Source organism: Palaemon carinicauda, chromosome 24 (genome assembly GCF_036898095.1).
Source record: "Palaemon carinicauda isolate YSFRI2023 chromosome 24, ASM3689809v2, whole genome shotgun sequence".
Lineage (NCBI taxonomy): Eukaryota > Metazoa > Arthropoda > Malacostraca > Decapoda > Palaemonidae > Palaemon > Palaemon carinicauda.
The window spans coordinates 99,424,053-99,438,687 of record NC_090748.1 but is presented as its reverse complement, the minus strand read 5'-3'; the positions used below and the strand labels follow the sequence as shown (position 1 = coordinate 99,438,687).

The following is a 14,635-nucleotide window of genomic DNA, read 5'->3' as shown; positions in this document are numbered from 1 at the left end:
GAAGAGGGCGGAGGAGGAGTCTTCCTAGCTCGACAAACAGGGCCAGTGATGAGAGGGTCCCTGTGAGACTCATCCACTGTCTCACTGAGCAATTGCTCCTCTTCAGCATGCTCATGATGCACTCTAGGGCTTGGCTTATCCTGGGGGCCGATGGAAAAGCCCGAAAATCCTGACTCCGAATCTCCATTCCCAGGTACACAATGGATTGGGAGGGAATGAGTTGAGATTTCTCTATATTGACTAATAGACCTAGGTCTCTGATTAAGTCTAAAGTCCAATTGAGGTTCTCCAGACAACGACGACTCGTGGAGGCTCTCAACAGCCAGTCGTCTAGGTAGAGGGAGGCTCTGATGTTCGACAAGTGTAGGAATTTTGCTACATTCCTCATCAGATGAGTAAAGACCATAGGAGCTGTGCTTAGGCCAAAACACAGGGCTTGGAACTGATAGACAACCTTTCCGAAAACGAATCTCAGGAAAGGTTGGGAGTCTGGATGAATGGGAACGTGAAAGTATGCATCTTTCAAGTCCAACGAGACCATCCAGTCCTCCTGTCTGACCGCTGCTAAGACCGACTTGGTCGTCTCCATCGTGAACGTCTGCTTGGTGACATACTCGTTGAGAGAGCTGACGTCCAGCACCGGTCTCCAACCTCCTGTCTTCTTGGCCACAAGAAAGAGACGGTTGTAGAAGCCCGGGGATTGATGGTCCCGGACTATAACCACTGCCTTCTTCTGCACAAGTAGCGACACCTCCTGTTGCAATGCTAGCCTCTTGTCCTCTTCTTTGTAGTTGGGAGAGAGGTTGATGGGCGATGTGGTCAGAGGTGGTTTGAGGCAGAATGGAATCCTGTAACCGTTCCTCAGCCAACTGACAGACTGTGCGTCTGCACCTCTCTTCTCCCAGGCTCGCCAGAAGATCTTGAGTCTGGCTCCTACTGTTGTCTGGAGAAACGGAGAGTCAGTTTTTTCCTTTAGATGTCCTGGATCCTTTCCTAGACTTGCTCCTGTGAGAGTCTGGACGGGAGCTTCCTCGGCTGGGGGCTCTACCACGAAAGGGCGGTATGAACCTCGTAGCAGGGGACTGAGGTGGCAACCTTAGACTTACGAGCCGATGAGGCTACAAGATCGTGCGTATCCTTTTGTATCAGGGCAGCAGACAAGTCCTTAACTAGCTCTTCGGGAAAGAGGAACTTCGAGAGCGGAGCAAAAAGGAGTTGTGACCGTTGGCAAGGTGTAATGCTGGCGGAAAGGAAGGTACACAGTTGTTCCCTTTTCTTCAACACCCCTGATACAAACATCGACGCTAGCTCGCCCGATCCATCTCTGATGGCCTTATCCATGCAGGACATTAATAGCATGGCAGAATCTTTGTCCGCAGGAGAGGTTTTCTTGCTGAGGGCCCCCAGGCACCAGTCGAGAAAGTTGAACATTTCAAATGCTCTGAACATCCCTTTCAGTAAGTGATCCAGGTCTGAGAAGGTCCAACAAACCTTCGAGCGCCTCATAGCAGTTCTCCGAGGCGAGTCCACCAGACTTGAGAAGTCAGCCTGGGCAGAGGCAGGTACTCCCAAGCCTGGTGCTTCCCCTGTGGCATACCAAACGCTCGCTTTCGAAGTGAGCTTCGTTGGAGGGAACATGAAGGAAGTCTTGCCAAGGTGTTGTTTAGACTGCAGCCACTCCCCTAAGATCCTTAAAGCCCTCTTAGAGGATCTAGCTAGGACAAGCTTAGTATAGGTGGACTTAGCTTGTTGTACGCCCAGCGAAAACTCAGATGGCGGAGAGCGGGGAATAGCAGAGACAAAGTGGTCTGGGTAAATCTCCCTGAGTAGAGCCAAGACCTTACGAAAATCAATAGACTGTGGAGAAAGCTTGGATTCGTCCACGTCTGATGAGGGATCAAGGTGTGCCTCCTCATCATCCGACACCTCATCACCAGAGTGTAGCGAAGAGATCGGACAAGAATGCTGAACCGCAGAGTCAGAACGGGTAGGAACAATAACAGTGGTTTCCTCTTCCAGTAACTGTTGAGGGAAAACCTGAGGCTCAGACTGCAAAGGCTGAACAACAGACGAAGCAGAAGGAAGGCGCATGGGTGGAGGAGGTTGACTCCTAGCAAGAGAGGTTGAACCCAAGGATTGCGCTTGCTGAGCGGAGGACGGAGGCGGAGTAGCACGTTCCTGTTCCTGTGATATGAGCGGAGCATGATGAGGTTGAGGCTGCGCAGAACAAGGTAAAGTTCTCGCAAGCTGAGGCTCCTGAGGCGCAAGTCCAGGGTGTAGAGGAGCTTGCCTTGAGGAGGGTTGAGCTCGCTGCAGCGATGGCTGAGCAGACTGACTCATGGACGGGAGAGGTTGTTGTACCTCAACCGAGAGTTGCACCACTGGTGGAGCAGCAAGGGGAGGCGGAGGAAGAGTGGAATAATCCTCCTGATCCCAAAGTAAAGGTTGCCTTAAAGAAGGCTGAGGCTGAACACCACTGGGAACAGCGAACTCAGAAAGTGGCTCAACATCGTACGCCTGGCAGATGGTGCTGCGACCAGGCGGAGCGAACGCAGGCGGGGCGAGCGCAGGCGGAGCGAGAACAGGCGGAGGGAGTGTAGGCGGAGGCGGAGGTGCAACACTCTCAGCCCGACACTCACGCATCAAGTCCGAAAGCTGTGCTTGCATGGACTGAAGCAGAGTCCACTTGGGATCGGCAGAAACGATAGTAGACTGAGGTAAAGCCTTAACAGTCGAGCTCTGTTGTGGCAGAACCTTACTCCTCTTGGGCGGAGTACAGTCGACAGATGACTGAGGCGAGTCAGAGCTGAGCCAATGACTGCAACCTGGCTGAGCACTCGCGGACTGGACTCTACGTTTAAGCGGTCTCGAGACCTGAGACCAACGTTTCTTCCCTGACAGTTGATCAGCGGACGAGAATAAGACGGGCTCAATCGTCTGCAGGTGGGAGTGACGGTCTTTGGAAGACACGCCCGCAACCACCGAGGATAGTTCTGTGCGCCTAACAAGGCCTGCCGAACCCTTATGCCCTTCGACATTGCTTCTCCCCTGGGCATGGGAGCTTGCAAGAGGTCCCGGACTGGGAGGACGACTGGCTCGCACAGAAAAATCCTCACGCACCACACTGGCACTAACACTAGCACTTGGCACTGCACCGACACTAGCACTCGTCACAGCACTGGCACTAACTCCACCCACTGCACTCTTGACCTTCAGTTCTTTAACTTCGGCCATCAGAGACTTATGGTCACTTACCACTGACTCTACTTTATCGCCTAAAGCCTGAATAGCACGCAAAACAACTGACATATCAGGCGGAGGGCACACAGTAGGTTCGGGGGTAGCCACTACAGGGGTAGGAAAAGGTAGGGGATCATGAGGTGAGGAAAACAGTGAAGAGTGAGAAGAACTCCTCCTAACTCTACCTCTCTCTAACTTAGTTGAATATTTTAAAAGACGGACAAATTCCAATTCCGAAAGTCCGGCGCATTCCTCACATCGATTTTCTAACTGACAGGGCCTGTCCCTACAGTCAGAACAAGCGGTGTGAGGATCTACCGAGGCCTTCGGAATACGCCTATTGCAAGACCTACATCGTCTATGGGAGGGGGCTTGCGAAATGTCAGACATCTTGTAATCCAAAGAGTTAGCCAAAGGGGGTTCCAAAAACAAGCAAAAATCGTTAACCGTTATATCAGGACTATATAAAAGCTATCTAGCTAATATAAGAAGGTTTCCAGTAAAGCGACAGCCGTTAATCTGAGAGAATACTTCACCAAATATCCGTGAATAAACTCGAAGACCATAAGCGTATCCCAGAACGTCTTGCCGGAAGCACGACAGAGGAATAATTGAGGAGGTGTCAACAAGAAGTACTTGAGTACCTGGCCACAGGTGGCGCTGGTAAGTACACCCCCTTCTAGTATTGTGATAGCTGGCGTATCCCTCCATAGAATTCTGTCGGGCAACGGAGTTGACAGCTACATGATTATCGGGTAAGTTTAATATTGAAAAAAATGTTGATACTATAGCCTTACATAATAAAAAAATATAATGTTGCATTGTGTATGCAATTAGAGAAGTACATTATAATGTATTTCCAAATCTATATGACGGCAATTTTTATACAATTGTAAAAGATTAGTATCCAAAATACATTTTCAATGAATGTTAGTTAAACATCTAATTACAGTTTTCTTTTACAAATGTATTACATATTGTTAGGAAAATGATTTTGGTTACTGTTACCCTACTTTCAAAAAGGTTAATGTACAAATTTAGGTATATTATAATGAAAACTATCTCATCTGAATTGTTAAAATACACTGGCATGTGACATAGACATACTGTACTATAGCCCAATAAACACGAAATCTTCTATTTTACATAAAGCAGTCTGACTACTTAGTAACTACTCGTCCAGCGGCAACAGAACACCATTATTCAATTATATAGCAATCACAGACAAAACTCCCATGCAGCTAAGTATTAGGCACTGCGGCTCACTTAGTTGGTAAGTTCAAAACATATATAGCACTACACATTAGTCCTGATCTGCTGAGAATTACAGATAGCAATGACACAAATAACAGTTTTGGGAAGGGAATATCATCATCACTCTGGGACATAGCAATATATCAATCAAACTCATTTACAATAATGTACTTATCTGAGCAAAAAATTTCTTTATGCGATCCCAGATTAACTTTCGATTTAAATTCCTAACAAGAAAAATTGACTCAACTCTTATGAACCTAAAAAGTCTACAAACTAATCAGACCTCATTCGTAACATAAGAAAAATTGACTCAACTCTTATAAACCTAAAAGGTCTACAAACTAATCAGACCTTCATTCATGAGATAAACACTAAAAATTGTACCTGAAAAAACATCATAAACACCATAATGAAGAGTTAAAAACACAACTTTAACCATTGATGTGTATACCTGAGAAAACCGAGACGCTCAATAGCCAGGAAAATAAATATTCATGGGGGAAGCAATAAATCATAATACTGTACCTCATAATACCTATTTGGAGAATGTCATGCCATATCTTAACGGATAATATTGCAGCTTCCAGGAAATATTAAAAGCAATCAGACTATGATTTGGAATTAACATTTTTCACGAGCTAAGTGACCTCACCCGCATTAATTCTTCTCGATCAAAGAAGGGGAAAAGCAGTATTGAGAAATAGGGGAAAATTAGCTGCATATCAATTTGCCAATAATTGTGGGAGTGGAGGTCACGATTTGTAAAAATAATGGATGCCAAAGCAGTTTTTCAACGACAAAATCTCAAAAGTTATGGAGGCTTCTTTGGTTTAAAAGATAGATTTTGAATGAAAGGGCAGGCTGACATATTATAACCATATGAATGCTTATTGGGGTCAAAATAAATGCAAGATCCTATGCAACTGCCATCATCCCCAAGGCCACCTCCTGAAATGAAGTGAATTCACTTGTAAATGTATTTTTGTCATTACTTCTCATATAAGGTTCATTTATTTCCTGTCCTCACTGGGCTAATTTATCTGTTGGAGACCTTCGGCTTGTAGTATTTTGCTTTTCCAACTATAGTTGTAGCTTAGCTAGTAATGATAATAATAGGATTGATTTTTAACAATATAATCACATAAGTTCAGGAAAGGGCTGCTACCTTCAAGAAGGTGAGAAGAGAATATACTATACAACATAGATTGTCAATTCTGAAGCCATAAAACTTGGAAACATAAACAGTGCACCAATGGTAGATTAAGTTGTATCATTTAATACATTTTTGGTATATAGTGCTGGAAAATTTTAAACTGCCGTGTATAATTTAACGATGGGGGTTTACTATAGTCTTGTGATTATTTCAATTAAGTAATGTTCCAGTGAACCCAGTTCTTTGATCACTGTATTTATGGTTTTTTTTTTTTTTTTGTAATCATTCATAAATGGATATTACCGACGCTGCTTCTGTTTAGCCTAAGTAATATTATTTTGCTGTTACAAACAATCAGAACTTTGTATATGTAGTGATGCTTCAAAGTAGACGGGTTGGTAGAAATTACTTAAGAAAATCCTTCTTCATGTTTCTTTCTTCTGCTCAGACAGTAAGCGAGATGTTGCACTCTTGTAAAGTCACACACAAAGTGGGAAAGCCTTGCCTGGTATTTTTCATAATTTGTTCCCTGCTCACAGACAGCTTTCTTCCAGTCTCAGACTTCAGCTCTATTCCTTCCTTAACATCTAATGATAGAAATTAGGATGACTTTCTTTGTCTGATCAGAGCAGTAAAGTGTGCTTGTTTATTTTCAATTGATGAGGGTATGTATACTGTACTACTGTATATCCTTCTGGCAATAATTTTTTATTCATTACTACAGTAATATGCCTTGAATTTTGGAAATAAAAACTATAGATAGTATATCTATGAAAACTATGCAAGGAAATCATTTCCAAAGGAATAAAGGTAATTTTTTTTAAATGTCATTCATTCACACCAACCCATTTATGTGGAAGATTTCCATGAATTAAATAGTTTCAACCAAAAAAAAAAATGCAATTAATTAGATAAAGAACAGTAAATACATAAATATTCTAAATTCAATCATTCAAATTACTATAAAATGGCTGTAAACAGTATGAAAAAATAGTTAATTTTGCAAATTAATGCTATGTATGATCCTGGACCTAACTGGAGCTCTTTTGAAGGTATCAATGATATTAACTATTGTCCTAAAATCTCTACAGGTTTTCTGGGCCTCTTTTAAAGAGTACAAAATCATGCTTACCATTGCACATACACTATTACCCATTATATAAAACATGATCAACACATACTGTCTGAAATACAAAGCCGAGTGATACTGTCCTTGGTCATCACAGGTTGAGTGTTTTGAATACTATCCCATTTTCATTACATAACACTTGCCCAATGCTATTCAAATTAAACTACAGTAGTTACTGCATTTTATGCAAACAAAAGAACTATATAAAACTACATGTACTATTTAACCAAAGGTTATAACTAACATTAAATTTATTTCCAACATGTCAAAGCAACTAAATATTTAGTAATTGAATCATGCAAAAAAGTACCAATTGGATGAGCAATAGAAGTAAGTATAGGTTTCACATGCACATCATCCCAAGCAAATCCTTATCTAAATGGCTACAAGCATGCATTTTTATTATGCTTTACACCATATATGAACAATTTGATTTATTTTAGATCATAAGGAGTGATACTGTGAAATCCTTTATACATGGTATAAATTTTTTGAATTGATAAAATATAAAACAGAATCCCCAGAGGAATCTTGATCTTATGCTCAGGTTGCCAAAAGAGCTTTGTGTCGTCAACAGAAAAACTAGATTATCATACATTAACAGAATTGAGTATGACTGCATTGAAATTTAACTTTTATAATAGGATCTAGCAATGCTGACATGAATAAAGATCACCATACTAGTCTTCCAGTGCCTCACCTCCAGGTTGGATAGGAGCTTCTGGAAGTAGGGCATGGAGCGGGAACTCCCGGAGCTTGTGATGGGAGGTGCGGGGGGCAGGGAAGGGGGGGCCTCTGCGTGCCAGTAAGGGGTACCAGGGGGTTCATACGGCTGTTGGTTGTGAAGGTGCTGGTCCTGGGTATTTGCCCAAGAGTGCCAAGAGGGGGGATTGTTAGAGACGGTAGCAAAACTGGAGTCCCACGAGGGAGGTGTTCCTTCAGTTTCTGACCAATGGTCCTTACTATGACCTGACATGTGGGTATCGCTTTGGCCTGGCCTGGACCTAGAAGAATGTCCTGACCAAGACCCCAAGTGCTGCCCCGACCAAGAAAACGAAGGGTGGCGGTGCTGGGGAAGGAACCATGCAATGAGATAGGGAAGGAAGAAGCCTTGTGCTCTAATCAGGGCAAGATCGAAGGAGCATAAAATCATGAATAAGATTTACAGTTTAGGAATCAATAAATACTCAAGCATACTAGTGCACTGACATACTGTATTATTTCTGGGTGTCTGAAAAGATGGAAAACTTTTAAAAAGTACAGTGAAGTGTACTCAACGAAATATGTGAGATTTATCACCCTAAAATGTCAGAACCTACAATCCACAGTCGTAGGTGAAAGCTAACATAAGAAAAAAAAAAACATTCTGGTTCCATACAAATGTACAGTATAATACAAATATAATCAACTCATAAGTGTGGCTTATGTGTAAAATAGATTAACATAATAATTGTCTATGAGATCATATGTATATTGCACTGAATTACCATATGACATTCTAATTGAAGTAAATATACATCATACCATGTTTTTATTATACAGTACATGTTATAATGATCTACTTGTTGAACATGATGAGATGCATGTCAACTCAAATTTATATTATTGATTATGTTTTTTAGCATATACTATGCAGTATTTGAACAATGATATTGACCCAAACTATCAATTGTAACTTTTCTTATTTTCATATATCTTTCTTTAACTAATTTGTACATTGTATAAAACCCCCCAAAATTATGGTGTCCATAAGTACAGTATTCACTAATTTTTAATAACTATTACATATTTCAATATAGTACTTATCAAATTACAAAACTGCATAAAAATTTTACATACTAGAAAATTTATTATTTATATGAAACTCCCCTGATATTTATATTGCTTCTCCTTAGGAAGCTCTGTTCAATCAACATTTATTCGTAAATTTAAAATTTCATCCTATTTTCTTTCCTTCAAACTGGCTCGTGCCTCTAGTAAAGTACTGTAATGTGACATCCTGCTGTAAATGGTAAGAAGAAAATCTATACTGCTCCAGTATCTTTTTTGTCTTTTCAGTCTTTGTATCACAAGCAACTGTCCAGCATAAATCAGTCTCCAGATTATTCAATCTTGAGTAAACTCAGAAGTTTAAATATGTCTTCCTCTTCTTTGTCTGCATCTTTTCCCAGTTCTATGTGGGGTCGATGTTTCTGGCCAGCGCTTTCCATCTACCTCTGTCCACACTTCATCACTGGTTAATCCCCTTTGATCGAAGGTCATCCTTTATACAGTCCATCCACCCTCACTTTGGTCTCCCTCTCCTTCTAGTTCCCTGTACCTCCATTTCCATCACTCTCCTCCCAATATACTGTTCATCTCTTCTCATGACATGACCATACCACCTCAGTCTACTTTCTTGGATCTTCATGTGGATTTATAAAAAACTACCGAGTAGTTTGTTTAAAGGAATTGTTTCTGATCAATTATGAACCACATTCTCTTTGTGTATTGTCTAGGGGGACAGTACTTGATTAGAACTATTTTTTCTATCTATTTCTTGCACTGGCGTCCCACCTCCACAAGTGTGGGAGTCAGCTATATGAACATCAGGGGTGGTTCATAAAAATAAACAGCACTTTAATAATATAACTTGATATTTCTATACTCACCTGATGTTCATATGCGTACCCAACCTCCTCCCCACTAACTGGGGGTGTTAAGTCTATATAAATATAGTTTCGACTACAAGACTTTAAATACAAAAAAGGATACTGGTGCACTACAGATTTACTTCTCGCCATTTACCACTAAATGTCGCATTAATTTGATATTGTAAATGCATGAGCCAGTTAGAAGTTAAGAAAATGGGGAAAAAATAAAAATTGTATGGGTAAATGTTGATAAACCAAATCTTCCCAAAATGAAGCAGTATAGAAATAACACATTCTATTTGTAAAAATCAGATTTTGATAAAAATAAATATGTGCAGAGTAGAACTCTATTTTGACTACAGCAGATTTCATAGCAAAGAATTACAAGAGCACTAAAATTCTAATATAATTTATATTAATTTGTACGGGAGAGAATAATTATCAGTTTCCAGGCCGAAAAACTAAACCAGTTTAGGTCATTCTAATGTGTGGGGCATGCAGTAAATATTCATAAAATAAAAGTAATTATGAAAGTATGGATACCTACAATCAACTCCTTTCACTACAAGCTAAGAGGAATCTTACATATATTTACAATCTGAAAAACAGGTAAGAATAAATGGTAGCAGACATTACAATAATTATTACAGTACACAATGTAAATACATATCTTGTAAAAATAATTACAAGCATGTTACCTTTTGTAACAATTATAAATTATTGACATATCAAGTTGTCATTCTTTAAGTATAAGGGTAACCACACATACTATTCTGTCAGGATACAGTATGTCTTTGTAACACAAAGAGGAAAAGTTATATATATATATATATATATATATATATATATATATATATATATATATATATATATATATATATACACCTAAACATATATATATATATATATATATATATATATATATATATATATATACCTAAACATATATATATATATATATATATATATATATATATATATATATATATATATATATATATATATATATCTAAACATATATATATATATATATATATATATATATATATATATATCTAAACATATATATATATATATATATATATATATATATATATATATATATCTAAATATATATATATATATATATATATATATATATATATATATATATATATATATATATATATCTAAATATATATATATATATATATATATATATATATATATAAATATATATATATATATATATATATATCTAAATATATATATATATATATATATATATATATAAATATATATATATATATATATACCTGTATATATATACACACACATATATATATATGTATATATATATATATATATATATATATATGTATATATATATATATGTATATATATATATATATACTGTATATATATATATATATATATATATATATATATATATATGTACATATATATATATATATATATATATATATATATATATATATATAATATATGTATATGTATATATATGTATATATATGTGTAATGTATATATATAGTATATGTATATATATATGTATATATGTGTATATATATATATATATATATATATATATATATATATATATATATAAACATGTAAATTTATATATATATATATTTATTTCCAATAACGCTCAGCGGCACTGCCAGACGTACAACTATTCAGTCTCTTCCCCTCCCACGGGTAGGGGGAGAGGAGCAGTCATTCATACCCTGGTGAGAAAAGTTGTAGTTAGGAAATAGGGTGAGGGTGGGAAGGGTCGAATCTGTGTGTGTGTGCATATCTATCTAAATATTTAGCAGTCATACATATAAACAATAAAGAGCAAGTGTCTAGCTACATATATATATATATATATATATATATATGTTATTTTCATTAGTAAAATAAATTTTTGAATATACTTACCCGATAATCATGTAGCTGTCAACTCCGTTGCCCGACAGAATTCTACAGACGGGATACGCCAGCGATCGCTATACAAGAGGGGGGTGTACTCACCAGCGCCACCTGTGGCCAGGTACTGCAGTACTTCTTGTTGACACCACCTCAATTTTTCCTCGGTCCACTGGTTCTCTATGGGGAGGAAGGGTGGGTCAATTAAATCATGATTATAGGGTAAGTATATTCAAAAATTTATTTTACTAATGAAAATAACATTTTTCAATATTAATCTTACCCGATAATCATGTAGCTGATTCACACCCAGGGAGGTGGGTGAAAACCAGTGTACATGTATATCAAGAAGCTAAGTATCCCGTATTTCATATTATCAGTTATTCAAAATAACAATGAAATTATAAGTACCTGGTAAGGAAGTCGACTTGAACCATTACTCTGCCTTTAATAAGTTCGTCTTCCTTACTGAGCGCAGCGTTCCTCTTAGGAGGCTGAACAACTCTAAGGTGCTGAAGTATAAAGGGCTGCAACCCATACTAAAGGACCTCTACACAACCTCTAACCTAGGCGCTTCTCAAGAACGAATTGACCACCCGCCAAATCAACTAGGATGCGGAAGGCTTCTTAGCCTACCGTAACAACCCAAAAACAACAATAAAAGCATTCAAGAGAAAGGTTAAAAAAGGTTATGGGATTAAGGGAATGTAGTGGCTGAGCCCTCACCTACTACTGCACTCGCTGCTACGAATGGTCCCAGGGTGTAGCAGTTCTCGTAAAGAGACTGGACATCTTTGAGATAAAATGATGCAAACACTGACTTGCTCCTCCAATAGGTTGCATCCATAATACTCTGCAGAGAACGGTTCTGTTTGAAGGCCATCGAAGTAGCTACAGCTCTCACTTCGTGGGTCCTTACCTTCAGCAAAGCAAGGTCTTCATCCTTCATGTGAGAATGAGCTTCTCTAATCAGAAGCCTTATGTAATACGAAACTGCGTTTTTGGACATAGGCATGGAAGGTTTCTTGATGGCACACCATAAGGCTTCTGATTGTCCTCATATAGATTTTGACCTTTTAAGATAATACTTTAGAGCTCTGACAGGGCAAAGAACTCTCTCTAGCTCGTTACCCACCATGTTGGAGAGGCTAGGAATTTCGAACGATCTAGGCCAAGGACGTGAAGGAAGTTCATTTTTTGCCAAAAACCCGAGCTGTAAGGAACATGTTGCTGTTTCGGATGTGAATCCTATGTTCCTGCTGAAGGCGTGAACCTCACTAACTCTTTTGGCTGTTGCAAGGCAGACGAGGAAAAGAGTTTTGAGAGTAAGGTCTTTGAAAGAGGCTGACTGGAGAGGTTCAAATCTAGAAGACATCAGGAACCTTAAGACTACGTCTAGATTCCAGCCTGGAGTGGACAAGCGACGTTCTTTAGAGGTCTCGAAAGACTTAAGGATGTCCTGTAGATCCTTGTTGGAAGAAAGATCCAAGCCTCTATGGCGGAAAACTGATGCCAACATACTTCTGTACCCTTTGATCGTAGGAGCCGAAAGAGATCTAACATTCCTAAGATGTAACAGGAAGTCAGCAACTTGGGTTACAGAGGTATTGGTAGAGGAAACTGCATTGGCTCTGCACCAGCTTCGGAAGACTTCCCACTTGGATTGATAGACTCTACGAGTGGAAATCCTCCTTGCTCTGGCAATCGCTCTGGCTGCCTCCTTCGAAAAGCCTCTAGCTCTAGAGAGTCTTTCGATAGTCTGAAGGCAGTCAGACGAAGAGCGTGGAGGCTTGGGTGTACCTTCTTTACGTGTGGTTGACGTAGAAGGTCCACTCTTAGAGGGAGAGTCCTGGGAACGTCGACCAGCCATTGCAGTACCTCTGTGAACCATTCTCTTGCAGGCCAAAGGGGAGCAACCAACGTCAGCCGTGTCCCTTCGTGGGAGACGAACTTCTGAATAACTCTGTTGATGATCTTGAACGGCGGGAATGCATAAAGATCGAGATGGGACCAATCCAGCAGAAAAGCATCCACGTGAACTGCTGCCGGGTCTGGAATTGGGGAACAGTACAATGGGAGCCTCTTGGTCATGGAGGTGGCGAACAGATCTATCGTCGGCTGACCCCACAAGGTCCAAAGTCTGTTGCACACGTCCTTGTGAAGGGTCCATTCTGTGGGGATGACTTGACCCTTCCTGCTGAGGCGATCTGCCGAGACATTCATATTGCCCTGAATGAATCTCGTTACCAGCTTGAGGTTTAGACTTCTTGACCAAATGAGGAGGTCCCTTGCGATCTCGTATAGCTTCCTCGAATGAGTCCCTCCCTGCTTGGAGATGTATGCCAAGGCTGTGGTTTTGTCGGAGTTCACCTCCACCACCTTGTTTAGCAGGAGGGACTTGAAGTTCATTAAGGCCAGATGTACTGCCAACAACTCCTTGCAATTGATGTGAAGCGTTTCCTGTTCCTTGTTCCATGTCCCCGAGCATTCCTGTCCGTCCAAGGTCGCGCCCCAGCCCGAGTCTGATGCGTCCGAATAGAGATGAAGATTGGGGGTCTGAACAGCTAACGAGAGACCCTCCTTGAGAAGGATGTTGCTCTTCCACCACATGAGAGTAGTCTTCATCTCTTTGGTAACAGGAATAGAGACCGCTTCGAGCGTCATATTCTTGTCCCAGTGAGCTGCTAGATGGAATTGAAGGGGGCGGAGGTGGAGTCTCCCTAACTCGGTGAACAGGGCTAACGATGACAGGGTCCCTGTTAGACTCATCCACTGTCTCACCGAGCATCTGTTCCTCTTCAGCATGCTCAGAATGCACTCTAGGGCTTGGTTGATTCTTGGGGCCGACGGAAAAGCCCGAAAAGCTTGACTCCGAATCTCCATTCCCAGGTAAACGATGGTTTGGGAAGGAATAAGCTGGGACTTTTCTGAGTTGACCAAAAGACCTAGTTCCTTGGTCAAGTCCAAAGTCCAATTGAGACTCTCCAGACAGCGACGACTTGTGGGGGCTCTTAACAGCCAGTCGTCTAAATAAAGGGAGGCTCTGATGTCCGCCAAGTGGAGGAATTTCGCAAGATTCCTCATCAGTTGCGTAAACACCATAGGTGCCGTGCTTAGGCCAAAACACAGGGCTTGGAATTGGTACACAACCTTTCCAAAAACGAATCTCAGAAAAGGTTGGGAGTCTGGATGAATGGGGACGTGAAAGTAAGCGTCTTTCAGATCCAACGAGACCATCCAGTCCTCCTGCCTGACCGCTGCTAGGACCGACTTCGTCGTCTCCATAGTGAACGTCTGCTTGGTGACATAAG

The 14,635-nt window shown here is 40.2% G+C and overlaps 1 protein-coding gene across 1 annotated transcript in view; it reads right to left on the bottom strand.

Annotated features, from left to right (window-relative positions):
• LOC137618502 (ADAMTS-like protein 1) overlaps positions 1-14,635 on the bottom strand; it is a 125,287-nt gene that overhangs the window by 73,621 nt on the left and 37,031 nt on the right. Inside the window, exons 13-14 of the mRNA XM_068348660.1 lie at positions 7,480-7,848; positions 4,507-4,619 (exon numbers count right to left, since the gene is read on the bottom strand). Coding sequence (XP_068204761.1) covers positions 4,507-4,619; positions 7,480-7,848 — 482 coding nt within the window. The remainder of the gene's footprint in view (positions 1-4,506; positions 4,620-7,479; positions 7,849-14,635) is intronic.